Source organism: Ochlerotatus camptorhynchus, unplaced genomic scaffold (assembly GCF_037179485.1).
Source record: "Ochlerotatus camptorhynchus isolate MF236.1 unplaced genomic scaffold, CSIRO-AGI_Acam_v1.1 ptg000141l, whole genome shotgun sequence".
NCBI lineage: Eukaryota > Metazoa > Arthropoda > Insecta > Diptera > Culicidae > Ochlerotatus > Ochlerotatus camptorhynchus.
The window spans coordinates 479,609-498,150 of NW_027040631.1; the positions used below are offsets into that span (position 1 = coordinate 479,609).

The following is an 18,542-nucleotide window of genomic DNA, read 5'->3' on the forward strand; positions in this document are numbered from 1 at the left end:
GCAACCGGTTTTGCTTACTGAGCAGAAGACCGTGGGTTCAATCCCAAGCTCCTTCGCGTTATATGATGGTTAGGACATCAATTCAGCTTATCGTTTACCAAAACGAACCCTGCTGCAAACCCAACCCTATTACCCAATATCCCAGTGATTCCTCGTGGAAGTGCAGAGGTGTTCTCGGCTTCCATCAAAGCGAGTGTCACGTCAACACATTCCTACCCCTTCCTTTCTTGACCTGTGTTCGGGCGCGGCCGGCGCTGGTATTGCCTAGTTTGAGATCACCAGTTTTTACACATTGAGGATGATTGCTAGTCCCAAGCATCGTCTATTGGTTCTCTGTGTAATTACAGCTGGTCTGGCAATAACAGAGTAGCAACCGTGGGCGGTCAAACATGCTCATGCTCATGCTCACAATTTTAATACTTTTGGAAATTTAATAGGATTTTTATATGATCAGTTTATATTTCAATTATTTTGATAAGATCCGATGGTATTTATGAATCCTTTTCTATCTTGATTGCTGATTTTTCTAGTGGATTCAGCAAGCGGCTAGGGAAATGGCTTTAAAAAGGTTTTTATTGTTGCCAAATAGCTTTTATTATGGTTACGGGATGGTTCTCAATACGTTCGTCATACAAACTTTTTGCAATAAATCAATCTTGAAAAGCTTCGAAAATATACCCTTCAGAACCTTCTACAGGATGGGCCAACTAGACAGATTCTAGTCTTAATCAGGTTTTGGTGGATGCATCAATGGCAAAGTAGTCCTGACCAGGGTTTTATGAATATTTGTTTTATAGTAGCTTTGTATAACTTCATAAAACATAAAATGTTACCCCCCGTAAACATACGTTTGAGGGAAACTGAGTAAAGTACACTTAGATGTTGACGTTTTCCATCTGGGTAAACTCAACCCATTTTGATAGATATGAAAAGCCTAGTCCCACTGCAGAAGCTCTATTTCAAACATAACCTCATCCGACTGGCTCCTCTAGGCTCTATCAATCAATGAGTTTTCGAAAAGACATTCTATATTGCAATCCCCAAGTAGGGATATCGTATCGAATGCTTAACCTTTTGAATGAGTTTTGTAAATTGGTTCTCAACCAACAACAAACATTGTCCAGAAATGCGCTAATGTATACCTTAAAAGTTAAGAATTAAAAAGATTTTCGAAGTTCAGGGTATTTTAGGATATGTAGACAGAGCAAAAATCTCCCCTTCACACCAGCGCCATTCCAAATTTGAGAAATATGCGATTAGAACCTGGGTAAATTCTACTCATCATAACAACACTGGTTTAGGTTTATCCAGATTTTGACAACTCCTTACTGCCAAGAGGGGCACTTTAGAGGTTGCACGAAATGTATACACTTTGAATGGATATTTTAGCGAATTACTATTTTTTATATTTTTACTACTAAATTCACTAATATCGCTCTAAAACTTATTACAGTCATGGCACTAGTGCTCCAGTTTTTGGCCCTAACTAATATTTGAAATAAATTTTCATGTTTTCATTCGCGTAAGCATATGACAAAATATATCAAGCTGAACAATGTATTACGTCCTAAGTAACATTGACAGATTCTCTTCGTCGACTTTCTCGTTGCATCCCCACGGCCATGTAAAGACATTCCCGGGTATTTTCAGCAGACAGATCGATAAAAGAAGCTTTTATCTAGCATCCAATATGACAAATACATCAAGAAACGGTTATGTGATCAAAGTTATTAACGAAAGAGAAAGTCGACGAAGAGAATCGATCAATGTTACTTATGACCTAATGCAATGTTCAGCTTGATATATTATAATCCAGCATGAACATAAATTTGAATAAAAAAAATGAAACAAAATTAAAATTAAGATAGGGCAAATTACGGAGCCCAGTGGGCAAAAACCTGGTTCACTTACCCTAGTAAAAATGCCAAAATTTAAATATGTGATTGCCATGACAATTTAACCTATTTTCCAATTCTTCCGATTTTTTTACTTTCTTTAGTTGCTACCAAAATAACCATAACAAACCACAAACAAATTCAATTTTAACAGCATTTGGCCAACTAAATCCATGTTACAAATCTTTTGCACAGGCTCATTTTGTTGGGTTATGATTTGAACTAGCAAACTGTTTTTTTTTTTTTTCGATGAGAAGCACTGAAGCACCCTACTATATGAATCACATCACGCAACTCTGTCTCCGCTCAAACCTTCCGAGGTTCATTCACAATAACCGCACGGCCTACAACGCCAACGTCAACGCACATCCGGACAGAGGTAAAAACGTGAGGCCATTGTACCTGTCTCCTACCCACGTAAAAACTGCAAAACCGTACAATACCGTATCTTCGATCAGAACAATGCTTCATTAGGTGCATTATTGATTTGTACGTCCATAATAGCTAACACGACAGACGCAATTATTCTGCAAATTGAGTTATGTGATGTGACGCAATAATTATCGATGATGTTCTGGGGTCTCATTTCGCAAGTCGAAACGACATACAAGCGTCGAGGCGCGATGAGGCCCCTGGATTGTCGTCGACAAGCATGACAAAATCAAAACTACTCTTAAGTCAGTCAAAGCTATGCGACTCGCAGAATACGAACCAATTTTATATAGCGACATAACACGCGATAAGAACGTGCCGTTCAGTAAATTGAAGAAGAAGAAGATGTAAACAATAACACATTATTGCCTGTTGGCGATACCGATCATACAAGGTGGTGACGACGCGTATAATTACTCATCGTGTGCTCATCATTAAAGCAAACAAAAGAAATCGACTTTCTCCTTATATGTTCTACACATGGAATGGAATGCAGAACACAGGTATATAGATAGGTACGTGCGAATAGTAAGGTAGTTAGTAAGTGTTCTTATCAACAGCACTAGAAGGGGAAACCACATTCCTCACTCTGCCATCTGCATCATCGTCAGTCCACTAACAGCAGCGGTTCAGATTTTTCAAGGCTGTGTAATATGTAATGGAATGTGTTCGACAAGCTTCGATGTTTTGAAAGTATGATTTACGACGGTAGCCCCCGACGCAAGGTGTGGGTGATTCATTACACGGTTGTCACTACCAAGGGTAATCGAATTGATAAGATATTGCTTTACTTACATCATCGTAGCAGCAACCGTCGTCCTCATCCACTTCGCGCTTCACGTCCTTGCTGATTACATTGTATCGCTCCTTTTCGTTCGGGAAAACCATGCGGTTCCCATTGTAGGCGGTTCGTTGTTGATAGAGACGCCCGTTGTACGGGCTGCCTTCAAGGGCCGTCGCGTCTGTCCAGCTAACTACACTGATCAATAACACCGACAGGAGCAGCAGACCCGACGCTGCAACGCCTGCTTGATGCACTTGAAATCGCCACATTTTCTCGCCTGCTTCGATAAGATCCTTTCCGTTGCTCTTCTTCACACAAACACAGACACCGATTTTCGATTATTCTCGTCCTCTTGACCGCAGCGCACCGATAAACACGAAAATTGCACTTGTGCAGCACGCGCCTCTCACTGCGCGATATCTTGAACCAATTTGCGGTGATTTTCTTACTTTCCGTTTTCTTATCCTCAATTAGTGTGCATCATCTTGTGATTGTATCCACTTGACTCAATCGAAACTAAAAATAACGAAAAACAAGAAATTAAATATCCTCCTTTGCATCAAAATCGATCTCCGAGAGGCGGTGTGTCGGTGGTCACGCGAAATGTTTGCACTAGTTTCTGTACAGCCACGAACGTAAACACATACGATCTGAACCTGGGTCATCAGACGACGGCCGGCCGGTGGCGGCGATGACGGCAAGATGTAGAGCTGCCGGGCTTACTCAAGTGGATTACGCACTTGACGTGCCTTCGGTGTAGATTGTAGACGCACATTAACACAATAGAAAAAGTGCTAATTTCTGCTAAATTGACGTTTCCGAGGGATTTTGCCAACTTCAGTCGAAGCAGGCAGGCATCTGGAATTTCGAGCTTCTTTGTCTGCGTTTGTAAACATTTACACTAACCGTCCATTTCTCGCGAATAAATGCTGAAACATGCAAAGTAGCGACATCAACTTGATCTCTACCATGGTTAATTTGCAGGGGTGAGCTTTTATTTGCGAGAAATCGAGTGTGTTTACAAAAACAGTTTCGCCCTAATGAAATGTTGGCACCGAAATGTTTTCTTTTCGATCAAGATCCGTTCACTCTGATGGAGACGCTTGGTGGCTTTGAAAGGTCGAACACGTGACTCTGAATTAGATGACTAATGATCGGTGAAAAAACTGCCTTATCATTTTGACTTCATCAACCATCAAAACAACGACGTCATACACACGAGTTCTCAACTGTTAACGTTGGGATATAAATTCTTTTCGCATCGTTTATCTCCTACACTGACGGACGACGGCGGCAGTGGTTACAATTTTGTTGAATTCAGTTTTGATTACCACCATCCGGTGACCATGCAACGAAAAACTACGACCACCGCTAGCCGTATCTTTTGTGGAATTGAATCAAACTGATAGCCAGGCATTGTCATTTATTTCCCAATCGAAAACCTACAATTCGGGTTTCCATAGCCCGGAGGTCAAGAACGGAAATCAAAAACGTAAACAAACTGGAACTATCCATCAACCGAGCGGTACCTAAATAGCAGGCTGTGCGCATACGTAACAGAAACTATGCTTTTTTGTAAGTCATATTCTAGATAGTAGGCTCTGGTAGTAACACAAGTCAGTCGGTAGTCAAGCACGTTACGTTGCAATGATGAGTCATCGCACCTGTTTTTGGACGACGGCGATCGTCGACTAATGCGGTGCTACGCGGTGGAATTTCACGACCATCACGTCCCGGTTTTCGCTGCTGCTTCTGTTGGTAGGTATAGACTCGTTTATTGTTGTGGTTAATCATTGTGCGAGTGATCGCCGCAGCAACCATCATCGGAGTAGTAACAGAAAGCTCTGTAGTGGGTAAGTGTGCGGAGAGAGAACGGACGCGCGGGTGGCCAAAGTGTATAATTTGTATTCCCCCTACTGATGTTTTGAAAATAATGGTTTCATTGTGAAGCCTCCTTTTTTGAGCATAGGTACAACGAATTGCGAATTCAAATTTTTGGTACACGAATTAATTTTCAATTGTAAGGTATCATTTTGTCTTCTTCCATATCTTCTTACAAATGCTTAGCCAGTTCGATATAATCAACAATCAATACGAAACTAACGATTTTAAATTGGCTCACTACTTGACTAGCCTATTGGTCCCAAGCAAACGATTAACGTACCCCATTCTAGTCAAAATTTTAGTACCACACAATGTTTGTTTTGATTCGCTATGAAAGTTTGACAGATAAAATGAGGGGTTAGTGGATTTTCCTATGTTTCGAGGGGTGAATCGATTTGCTTGGGACCGAAGAGAGTACCAGAGCTGAGCCAAAAAGTTGAGCACGTTTCTTCGCGACCTTCTAGTCTTAGAGTTACCTCTATGATATAATGAAGTTCAGTTTTCATTGAAGCGATGAAATATATTGATAACTATTTAACGAATTTACCAGGATATCCCTGTCGGGACCTTTCCGCCACTTTTCACTCAGCCACGAAAAGTCTTCCGGTAAAACACTTCTGAACGTATTCTTCCGTCAATGTCTGAGATTCAAGAGACATTGACAGAAGAATACGTCCAGAAGTGTTTTACCGGAAGACTTTTCGTGGCTGAGTGAAAAGTTGCGGAAAGGTCACGGCAATCCCAACACAAATATTTTTCTATCGCTGGAGTAGTTAAATTTCCAACACGTTCATCATAGCAATTAAGTTCAAAAAAATGTTGAGATCTTGAAAAACTGTTTTTTTTTTCAAATAAAAAAAAGCTCGATCCTACTTTTGACGAATTTTTCTGAAGTAAGTAACTTTTGAAAATTCAAATTTAGGAGTGTTTTTGTTTTAACACTGAATAGGGTTAGAGCCAAATATAGTACACTAACAATATAGCTCACTCTTTTATTTTTTTTCCCGTGACACGATTTGCGTCAGAAAAGGTAACTAATGTATTTTGTAAACATTACGAGGGATGCTTCAAAGTTTTGATTATTAATGTAACCCCTCGACTGTAATAAAACGCAGCTTGGTTGTCTTTTCTGACGTTACATGCTCGTTCATTTTTTAATCAAAAGTGAGTAACTTTTACTTAAATTCGTATTTCTATGCAAAATGTCAAAAACTGAGAACATTGGTTTACCAATCCGAGCAAAGGGTATTCAACTCTGCATACCTTAATCTGTGACGAGTACTTTAACTGTGCTGAAAGCTGTGCCTACGCTGTGCCAAATGAACCGAAATCTGTCAATCGAGGCGTCAATATCCCATGAGTTTGGCAACCCTGAATTTATAATCACTTTTGTGCTCGTTTATGATTACATCGATTTCTCGGTGGGAAAATGCTCAGATTTTTTTTTTTAATACTGATGTAAGTACTATATTGCTTTAGAACTACGAGTTCAATTCAAACAATTTTTGTCTTTGATATTTCTTAAGGCCGTCCGAATCCGCATCCTGAAGACGACACAAATTTTCCAATTGTGGGATCAAGTGACGTGATGACACTCTCCCGAAACTTGGCGATGCTGGACCGCGAAGGCAATGTAATGAGAACGGTTGGCACAACTCAACAATACTTGTCAACGTGTGCCCTACGTGCCGATCAGTGTTACATACTATGCTTCAGCACAGTGTGCAGAGTTGATTACCCTTTGTATCTGGGTATCTTTTACACTGATTATGTTAAATTAATGCTTACTCACTTTTGAGTAAACCCACAGAAATTTTACTTACCGTGTTTTGCCAAAGACTTTATACATTTTCGTTCTGTTTACCCTGGTTTTGAACAACAAATTCCTCAGGAATGCTGATTTAAAAGTGCAGCAAATTAAACAAATAACTCGATAAAACTCCAGTACTTAATCTTCAGAAGCCACATTAACAGCTGCAGTTTAGCATTTCCCGATACCTTTGCCCATGTGAATAAACGGATTCCTGCGGCAAGGCTCGTGAGGTGGGTGGTCAAACCCAAGTTGAAGGTGGTTCTTCGTGATTTGTCATTTTAGAGTAGATGGTTTAATTACACCAACAATTTCAGATCCTCATTTTTTTGACTGAAGGAATGACTGCTAATCTTTCATGCAGCCACAGTACCTGCCATTCAACCTATCCTCATCCTGACGGATTCCCACAGCGCCATACAGGAACTCCGTTCGGCAGCTCCTTCACATCCGTGGATCCAGGCCACATTGAAGTTCGCCCCGAGCAGCACTGTAGATACGTGGATACCTGGACACTGTGGGATACCAGGCAACGATGCAGCGGATCACCTCGCTGGATCTGGACCATCCGGTCCCAGGTTCACTGACAAGGTGCCGTTGCAGGACATCAAGCGATGGATCAAATCCACAACTCGAAAGGCATGGAACGAACAGTGGTTCGGCACCTGGGGACCTTTTATCCGGAAGATTAAAGGAAGCACGGAGGCATGGACGGACCTCCGGAATCAACCGGATCAAAAAGTGTTATCCAGGCTCCGAACCGGACACAGTAGACTAAGCCACAATTTCGGCGGAGGACCCTTCAAGAAAAGCTGCGTGATTTGCGGAGTTCCAGCGACCGTCGAGCACATCCTCTGCGTCTGCCCAGAGTTCCACTGCTTCAGGGAGGCCTACGGGATTACCTCCAGCATCCGGAACCTCCTCGGAGACAACGCACCCGCTGCTGACGCCCTCTTGGTTTTCCTTAGGGAAGCCAAGCTATACCATTGTGTTTAGTTAGTTCCTTTTGTCATTTTCTGTTTGTGAGTTTTCTTCCGGCTGTCAGGACGGTTCCGCACGGGATGAGCCTTTGGACCTCGTGACGGTGCCGTCTTGTTCAGATCAATGTTCAATGTTCATTTTTAATTAACATCCTGGATTTGTTCTTTTGCCATACGGACTTTCCTGTGGAAATCTCGAGATCTGTTTCACCACTCTTGCCAGTTGATCTTCATCATCCGCCACTAGTCGTCTGCTTACCATCTCTAGTTGATGACGGTGCACTGCTGCTGAATGGGAGTGATGAGCTTGCGTTAGACTATAGCAAGATTGATTTCGATGTTCTAATGGACTTCCTTTCCGTCACTGACTGGGACCTTTTTTTCGATGGACTGAATGCTGATGAAATGGCTGAAACGTTGTGTGCTGTGCTAAATAATTGGATGGATACAAACGTACCGATTCGTCGGCCTGCTGTTTCTCCTGCGTGGAGCACCGCTTTGCTACCAAAACTAAAACGAAAAAGAAATGCTTCGCAACGTAGACTTCGGCGATACCGTTCCCTGGCAAATAAGCGTAGTTTTCACTTGGCGTGTAACGAGTGCCGTAATCTAAACTCTTCGCTCTACAAATCGTACGTTTTACGAGTGCAAACTAATTTAAGGCGAAACCCCAAGAGCTTTTGGAGCTATGTAAACTCGAAGAGGAAAAATTCAACAATGCCTGCAAGCGTTTTTTTTCAATGACGTTGAATCGTCGATAGGCGGGGAGAAATGTGAGCTTTTTGCTGCTCATTTTTCGTCGGTTTTTGCCGCAGAATCCATCACCTCGACTGAACTTGTCTCGGCTGTTTCGGATGTGCCTTCAAACCTTGTTGACATAAACACTTTTGAAATAACGCCCGTTATGGTAACTAATGCCGCCAAGAAAATGAAATGTACCTTCTCGCCTGGACCAGATGGCATTCCTTCTGCAGTGTATTGTCGTACCATTGGAGCGCTTGTTGAACCGCTTTGCAGAATCTTCAACAAATCTTTTGTAGAGTCGAAATTTCCTGCAATCTGGAAAGAGTCATTTATGGTTCCGGTACACAAGAAAGGAGATAAACGTGACGTTAAAAACTACAGAGGAATTACTAATCTCTCTGCAACATCAAAACTGTTTGAGAAAATTGTGAGTGGTTTCATTCTTGAGCACACCAAATGCTATATCTCTAGTGACCAACATGGCTTCATGCCTGGACGATCGGTTACCACAAATCTTCTAGATTTTACCACGACATGTTTTGAGCAACTGGAAAATGGGGCACAAATAGACGTCATCTACACTGATCTAAAAGCAGCGTTTGATACGATCAACCATGACATTATGTTGGCAAAGCTATCCAAACTCGGTGCGTCGGACCGTTTGACTTCGTGGTTGTGCTCCTACTTGACTGACAGGTCTCTGCGAGTGAAACTCGATTCCAGTACTTCCTCGTATTTCACGAACTCGTCAGGTGTACCACAGGGTAGCAATCTTGGCCCGTTGCTGTTTGTGTTGTACATCAACGACGCACTTCTTCTACTTGGAGATGGCTGTAAGCTTGCGTATGCCGATGACCTAAAGCTGTACTTCGTGGTGCGGACTGCTGAGGATTGCATTCGTCTTCAATCGGTATTGGATCTGTTCGTTGATTGGTGTCGTCGGAATAAGCTTACCCTCAGCATTCCTAAATGTATGGTAATGTCGTATTACCGTATCAGGCAGCCGATTGTTTTTGACTATGCCATCAACGGTGTGGTTCTTCAAAGAACCGACCAGTTCAGCGATCTTGGTGTTCTACTGGACCATAAGTTGACGTTCAACCTCCACCGCTCTGCTCTGATCACAAAGGCGAATCGCCAGCTAGGTTTTGTGTCGAAAATATCGAAGGACTTCATTGACCCACACTGCCTGAAAGCTCTCTATTGCTCACTTGTGCGACCAATCCTGGAAAATGCCTCCTTGGTCTGGTTTCCTCATCAGTTGACTTGGAGCTTGAGGATCGAAAGTGTTCAGCGCAAGTTTATCAGGATAGCATTACGTAATCTACCATGGTGTGATCCGCAAAATCTCCCGCCGTATTCTGATCGCTGCAATCTGCTGAGCTTGGATACTCTGGAATGCCGACGGAAAAATCAGCAAGCAGTTTTTGTTGCCAAGCTCGCTGTTTTGTTGCTCGCTGTTGGATATCCGAGTACCACCGAGAACATTACGAAGTGGTACCCTTCTCCAACCGCGGTACCATCGAACGGCGTTCGGTTACAACGAACCTCTAACAACTATGATGCGTACGTTTACGGCTGTCGAAGAATTATTCGAATTTGGGGAATCTTCATCTCGCTTTTTGGCACGGATTAGAAACACTTGAATTGTTTTAGCTTTAAGGTTGTTTCATGTAGACAATAGTCCGATGAATAAAATTAAATAATAATAATAATAATTTGTCACTCCTTATGAAGAGCCAGGAAGGCTGTATTCTACAGCCTTAGCAGGCGGTGGGGCGCTATATGGGATGAGCCGTCGGCCCTCATGACGGTGTCCACCCGCAGAAACAGCAATCAATCCAACAAAAATGTTCGTAGATGTTAAGCAAAACACTCTGTTTATACAAAAACTCTGTTTTGAGGTTCTCCTTCTGAGACGTCCTTTTGACAAAGAGATGAACTAGCCTTCGGCTAAAAATCTCTTAAAAAAAGAATTGAAAAAATATGAAGGAATGACTGCAGAAATAGAACTTTTTAATCCGGACAACTGGAGTCAGGCGGCAGAAGATAAGGGTCCAAATTTGCCAGATACTAATCAATGATTACTTCTGCCGGATGTAGGAGACGAGCAGGAGACCCAGTGCCTCTTTTGAGCAGCAGAAGAATTCAATTTCATCGCCAAACAACAAACTCAATTCGTGATTCCGTGGATTGGTAGATATATCAAATTCCCTTCCATTTTAGGAGTACAAATTCCCTGTCGGTGAGAAGACAGTTCCAGGCAGTGCTGCAAAATCTCGACAGTACACGGTGATATTGACAATTCTGCTTTGGTCACTCGTTTGAGCTAACAGTCATAGTCAAGGCAAACCATGTCAATTGTCAATGACAATGGTGTCAGTGACGAACATGTGCAGATTTGTTTATTAGCTAAATTTGTTACGAAATTAAATGACTTGAGCAAAACAATCACATGAATCCATTTTAGTGAACAAGTATCTACGTTCTGAGCTACTTGGATAACAATAATGTGACACAGAATGCACTAAATTACACTTTTTGTTACCAGGTGAATCTTTGTCATGGACGAAAAAATGAATGAGATTTTGACGAAGGTTTTTTTGAGGATCAAGTCTGTCAGTGACTATGTGACGAACAATTTTGTCAATATCGCGCGAAATTCTGTCAATGACAATGACAAATCTCAGCACTGGTTCCAGGATGTTCTTCAACACAGAAAATAGACAAAACCTTGAAAAAACTATGCGACACTATCGCGGCACATCTAAATCACAGTAAATATCACGCTTGCGAATCAATCTACGAAAAATCGATTTTCATCTCTTGTATCTAAATCCATCTACTCGCATCGCTCTCTACCTTTTTGCATGAAATCTTCATCGATCTTCTTTCTATCGACTAATCGAGCGAGCACCACACAACAGCAAAGCATTTTTTTTCCTGCGTCTTATGACAGATTCCATAAAGTAATTTTTTTTTTTTAATTTATTTAACTTCCAAACCCACAACATAACAAACTACCCGACTTCAATTCCAAATATTTCCGTAAAAAAATGTTTTTTTTTCAAAATCCTTTGAAGCTCATCAACACTTTAGGAGTTTGGGTTTTTTTAGATGGATAAACAATCTGTTCAAAAATGACGGAGTTATGATAGTTTTAGCATTTTTCAGTATCAGACGTTGGGTGTTTGAGTGAAGTTTTCTGAAGTTCCCTGATTGTATTACACCGTGTCCAATATATTCTCATACAAATTCAAACATCGATTATTTCACATCAGTTATTCAGATTTTATTAGTAATTGTGCTTATTGAAAGGTAATATAGTATGGATCAATTACAGCATATGCTTCGGAATAACACCGCCTTTAACCTTTTTGACCAGCTTCAAACGTTTTTCAAACCCATCGCAAGCGGCACGCACGACTTCCATCGGCATTTCGTCCCAAATTCGAAGGATTACGGCTTTAAACTGAACCAAAGTGGACACCTTGTGTTCGTTTATTTTTGACAGCATGTATGACCACACAAAATAATCCAAGGGGTTTAGATCTGGTGAACTGGCCAAAAAGTCGGTCAAATTTGCTCGACACCAGTTTTGGACCAAGTTTGCTGTATGAGAAGGCGCGCCGCATTCTTTCTAAGCTTGGCTTCACGACATTCTGCAAAACTTCCATTTTATAGTATAAATCGTTGATCTTAACCCCTTTCTCGATAAAAACAAGCGGTAGCTTACCGCGCTTGCAAATACCTCCCCATACCATCACGGAAGCGGCGCTTTGGAACCGTGGAATGTTTCTGTCCCTATCTGGGATGTCCCTGGACCTATACGCCCACAACCTGTCGTTTTGGACATTGTGAGACTGCTGCAGGACAAATAACTTTTCATCGGAAAAGACAAAGTCTCGTCCAGCGTGCCGCGATAGTAGGAGAGTTGCTCTTTCAAGCTGTTTCTTCTTGGAAGGTTCCGAAACTCCGTGAACTTTACGTTTCTTGAAAGCTTGGCATCCCAGGTCCTGCTTGAGTACATTGTGCATGGTCGATTTCAAGACATTGAGATCAGCGGCCATTTTACGTACAGAGCGTTGTGATTTTCGTCGAACTCGTTCCCTGACGGTCTTAATCACTCGTTCAGTCCTAGCTGAACGTCTTTGGCCGGATCTCTTCCGGTCATCTAACGAGGAAGTCTCACGGTACCTTCTAATGGTTCGATACACAAAATCCCGCTTTACTTCCAGATTCTGCAAACTCTTGAAAATAGCGCCAGGGCGCTCTCCTTCCAAAAACTTTTTTATTACCACAGCACGAAATTCTTTCATCGTTGATAATAGATGGATACTGAATGAAAATAAGCAAACAGAACCGTCAATGGTTTGTGTAAACACAGTGCAAGATTACACCAATCCATATAAAGTGTATGAACTGTAGCTTCACCACTACGATAAGATGAAAAGGTGTATGAGAATATATTAGACACGGTGTAAACTTCTCGAAGATTCCTTTTTAAAGATTTATTAACTTCTTTGAAGAGCTTTTAGGCTTAAAGTGTTGAGCTTTACCTTTGAGGTTCTCTTGAAGAGTTTTCCCCTTTAATTTCTCGGAAGTTCTGCTTAACTCCTCTAAGGTTTGACAGATTATAATAAAAGTTAGTCTGCTTCTTTTAACACGATGCCTCCGATAAAATGTGTAATGGCATTATTCGAAAAATCATTACTCGGCAATGTATCGATGTATGTAGTTTCAAATGGTTCCAATAAACTGATCGAGGCGAATAGCTTCCTCTCAGATACACAACTTGGATTTCGAAGGGGCAAAGGGACGAACGACTGCCTTGCGTTGCTTTCTACTAAAAATCCAATCAATCATGTTTTGTTGTTTTTGACATCATCCACCTCCAGAGGGCCAGTCACTTCGAATGTATGGGAATGGTAGGAAACCATTTGGAAATGCATGAAAATATTCAGTTTTTATTCATTATCGTCTTTCTGGGCAGTTTTAGGTGCACAAAAATTGCACGAGTACATTACTATGGTGATAAGGTAAACACTCGTTTATTTGTTTCCTTCTGTGAAAGCATGTTTAGTCCCAAATCGTGGATTTTATGATATTCTCCATACTGCAAAAATGATTTTCCTACCACTGAAGGGGCGACATCTCTCGGATCTTCAGTATAGCTACTACTCAAATAATATAATTAAATATAATTACGGGTTCAGTTTTCTTGGACATTAAAGGGGCTTTTGATTATGTTTGCATCGACATCCTTTCGGACAAACTCCATTCCAGTGCGCTTTCACCTATTATCAATAATTTCTTGTACAATTTATTGTCCGAGAAACAAATGAGCTTCTCTCATGGGAACTCGGCAATTTCACGAATTAACTACATGGGCCTCCCGCAGGGTTCATGTCTAAGTCCCCTTCTGTACAACTTCTATGCCAAAGACATTGACGATTGCCTTGCCGAAAATTGCACGCTAAGGCAGCTTGCAGATGACGGCGTGGTCTCCGAGATACATGGACAATTTATCTACATGGGCAATGAATCTGGGTATCGAATTCTCTCCGGAGAAAACTGAGATGGTTGTTTTTTCTAGGAACCTTATCCAGCACAGTTTCAGCTTCAACTCATGGGTAGAAAAATCAAGTATTTAGGTGTCTGGTTCGATCCCACATGCATCTTGAAGCTGCAACGGATTCAATATCGTTGTATTCGAATCGCACTAGGTTGTATGCAATCGACGCATACAATGAGTCTGGCAGTACTTGCGGGCGTACTTCCCTTACCAGATTGGTTCGCGGAACTGTCGTTTCGATTTCTTATCCGCTGTGAAGTCATGAACCCGTTGGTGATCGAGAATTTCGAAAAGCTGCTGTTCAACCACCACCACACACGGTGATTGGAACTGAATCTGATCAGCGGTTCAGGGCAGCCTTGATAGTTAGCTGCTTGCGGAGAGCCTTTCGTTGTGTACTGGAGAACACCACCACTCACCACGCGGTGATTGCATAAACACCGTTTGGTGAGACCGGATGGAATTTAGTTTTGAAATCTGTGTTAGGGAATTCGCTTTACGCAGCCAATCGGTGATAATTTTAATTATCTTAGCAACAGTTGCACATTCGTGCAATTTTCAATATTTTGAAAAATGAAAAAGTCATAATTTTAACATGCGTGATGATGCGTAGACATATTTCTGATCGATTGATGATAAAATTATTGAAATTGGTCCAGGGGCAGCTGAGTTATTAACGTTCAAAATCTTTCATAATGTTGTTATGAGTTCCATTTTCGGTTTTCACAAAGTGTAGCCCCATATAGAAATCACAGACGTAGTCCTAAAATAAATCTCCGGCTTGATGAACCGGTATTCGCTGAATTATGGCATGTTGAACTTGAAAATTTATCTAGGAAACAAATAGAACCACGGTGGGATCTCGGATTAAGGCATTTTTCGAAGAATACATGATATTTTGTTTGGGATTTTGGACTGTTTTATGTTCTTTATTTTTTAGAGATTTCAGACACCGAAAAATTAAATTGAAGATCTCAGACTTTTAAAAAAAGTCATGGCCAGAACAAATTTTTAGGATTCTGCGACTTTGAACACGTGTGTACTCAACTTTAATGCGACTGCCAAATGAGATTTGTAGAGAATTGTAGAAGAATTCTAGAGATAATTCTAAATTAGTTCTGTGGAGAACTCCTGAAGTTCCAAATACTTTTGAGAAGTATTTAAACAAAATTGTAGGAAGATCTAGAGGTGAATTTCAAGGTATATCTGAAGAGACTTTTATGGGGATTGTGGGAAAAAATAATAGGGAGATTCAGATGAAAGATCCAATCGAATTCTGAGAAAAATCCATGTGTATCGAATTCTCAGAATAGTTTGAAGGGAATTCCAAGGAAAATTTCAAAATAATTCCGAAGAGGAAATTTCAACAAATTGCTCAAAGGCATTTTTGAAAACAATTTCATGGAATCTGAGAAACAGTCCCATGAAATTCTGATATGAATTCCAAGGTAATGTTGCGACAATATTTAGGGAAAACCCTGGGGTGAATTCCAATGGTTGGAGAATCTTCAGAATAGTTCCTAGACAATTCTGATAAGAATTTCAAGAAAATTCTGAGCTAAACTTTAAGGGACATATGAGGAGAATTCTAGGGTTTCTCAATTCTAATGGGAACAACAAGAGATTTCTGAGGAGGAATCCATGAGAATTTTTTAAATATATATATATATGGAGAGAAATCTAAGCAAATTCTATCGAGAAGTTTCAAAACTACACCGATTACTTTAAAGTAGATTTTAAGAATTTTCTTGAAGTAAATCCTAAAATGTTCTACACAGAATTTTGAGATTGTGAAACTGGCGTGCACAGGGTGGGGCAAGGTGGGGGTAATTCCCCCCTTTTATAAAAAAGATTTTTATTTTCACGTTTACAAAATAAGAATATAAAATAACTTGACAACTTGATTTGAAGGTAAAATAGCTTCATTTCATAATAAAGGGGCACTGAAAACCACTGGTCAAAAAATTGCACCACAGTGGTGCATACAAAAAATTTCTGGTGTAATTTTTTTTCAAGGTGGTTCATGGATGGTAAAAGAAGAGGGTAAATTTAAGGTTGAAAAAATACACCTACGTCGTTGTAAATCGAAGAAAAAGCTTTTTTTGATTGCATATTTCTGGTGGAAAAATATTATCAAGGGTGTGCATGGAGAGATCAAAATGAATAACTCTGGTGGAAAAATTGAATCACGCTAAAAATTTGGAGGTGCACATTTAACTGAAAATTTCTGGTGGAAAGTTCGCAAGACTGTGGTGAATGTAGAAGCAAGGTTTATTCATTTTTCTGGTGCATAATTTGCATCATTCAGATGAATGCAAGCTTTATTGAAAATTCATGGTGGAAAATTTGCACCATTCTGCTAAAGCCTGAAAATTGCACCACAAAGATGCATGGTGAAACAAACTTCACTGAACATGATTGGTGCATCATTCTGGTGAATGGAGGAGCATGCTTTATTGAAAATTTCTGGTGCAAAATTTGCATCGCTCTGATAATTAAAATTAAGCTATACTGAAAATTTCTGTTGGAAAATATGTACCGTTCTAGTGAACGGATGGGCAAGCTTTTCGGAAAATTGTTGGTCTTAAATTTGCACCCTACTGCTGAATAGAGAAACAAAATTTAGTAATAATTTCTGGTGTAAAATTTGCACCAAAAAATCCCGCCATCATCTCAATATTGCGTGTGCGGGTCGCATAAGCTGTGATCAATCGTGCAGCAAAAAAAAAACAGCGCAGCGGGACATCTCTTTCCCGATCCGACAGACAACCCTCCTGCCCAGCGTCACTACATCGTTGAGCGTCGTTATTAAGTTTATCATCGTACCAACTTTTCCATTATCTATCATCGCCTTCCGTTTCTCGATTCAACCTCACAGCTACGTGTGTGACAACTCTATCCCTCTAACCGCCCGGCGTGGTAGCTGCCCTAATGTACACACATCGGAGCCGTAAAAAACGGCACCAAAGTCCGATAAGAGACCGTGCCGTGGCGAGGACTGCAGGGAATGCACTTGATAAATACTTCCCTCCCCATAAAGATACAATAATATTTGAAGTGATGTCGTCCGACCACCCGACCGACGGCGACAGGTAAAATATGATGAGGGCACATGATCGTTCATTTCGTCGAAGGTCAGTCACATTGCGTAGGTACATTTGCTTTGTTTGTCGCTTCCACCCGCATTGAAGTTACCGCACCATAGTCAACATCGCACGTTCCCGTTCTATCGCACGCCTACTACGTCTCACTCTCTGGTCACCCTATGAGGGAGAAGAGTTGTGCATCTTCACTGTCTATATAGCCGGTCGTCTGATAGTAGGCGGTGATACGCATTTCACGCCGTCGATGGCCTACTCCGATCTATGCTCTGCTCTGCTGCCAAGTGCAACGCGAATAAAGTGCGCTGTGTGTACACAAATTCACTTGATTTAAAGCTGGCCCTAATTGGGTTATTATTCAATTTAGGATTTACAAAAGCAGCTTATCTGGTCTTCTTCCACTATCACGCTGTTAGTATAGCATTTCGTTTTTTTTCCAGTAGAAACTTGAGCAAACATTTCGCTTCGGAGCGCTACCAATGTTTCCCGAATTCTTCACTGCTTTTGAGTCATACTAAAAAGTAATCGTTTCAACCACAGACACTTGTTTTCTTCTCAGTTTTCAACGACTTCTTCCGCCTCGCGTACTTAGACTTCATTCAGAATGACTTGTAAGATCACCCTTGCAAATCTACACCACCTTCAACACCACCTCTCATCACACTCATAATCCCGCTCACTTCACGAACGGTGACTCTACTTACAATGTGCAACAACACCACCACACAATTGACCACTGATTGACTGACTGACCACGGCGGAGGAACGTTCCGTCCGAACAGGTTGCTCGCTTGATTCGTACTAACCGATGGACGTGCCCAGTCCAGGAACGTCGTATAGAAATTAAGTTGCGTACGCTTCGGTCTGCTGTCGAGCACGCTCTCACTCACCGTTGGCTGGCTGACTGGGTGAAAGAGTGAGATTTATAAAAAGTATACTTATCCGCTCCCCTGAAGGCATAAAATTCTCACCTGAGCGTTGTGTGAGTTCTGCTCTGCTCACATTTTCCCGTGGCTGTGTCGTCGCGGGTCAGCGGAGGTGCCACCGACCACCAAATGCGATTCGCGAACACTTTTGGCGCTCTTTCCCGGAGAGCAGTTGCATTCGGATGGAAACACAGACACTGATTTTGTGTGTTGGTGCTAATGACAGGGTTGGCTAGCGGCCGTGAACCTGTAGGGATACGAGGAAACGGTTTGCGTTAGATATGGGAAGAGTATTATTAGTTACCTCTATGGTATTAAGCCTGGTATTAAGTCACGCCAACATTCAGACTGGAACAAATGATAATTTTTACTATGGACACCACCTTCCAAAAAACATGAGGGGGAAAATCT

The 18,542-nt window shown here is 41.3% G+C and overlaps 1 protein-coding gene across 2 annotated transcripts in view; it reads right to left on the reverse strand.

The window, feature by feature from the left end:
• The window catches only part of Pvf1 (PDGF- and VEGF-related factor 1), a 52,180-nt gene extending 34,071 nt beyond the window's left edge, over nucleotides 1–18,109 (reverse strand). For both annotated transcript variants that reach the window (XR_010517595.1, XM_065221393.1), the window contains exons 1-2: nucleotides 17,910–18,109; nucleotides 3,123–3,627 (exon numbers count right to left, since the gene is read on the reverse strand). Coding sequence is in view for 1 of the 2 variants with exons in the window: in XM_065221393.1 (XP_065077465.1) it covers nucleotides 3,123–3,380 (258 nt within the window). In the remaining variant the exon portion in view is untranslated. The remainder of the gene's footprint in view (nucleotides 1–3,122; nucleotides 3,628–17,909) is intronic.
• Nucleotides 18,110–18,542: the final 433 nt, after the last annotated feature.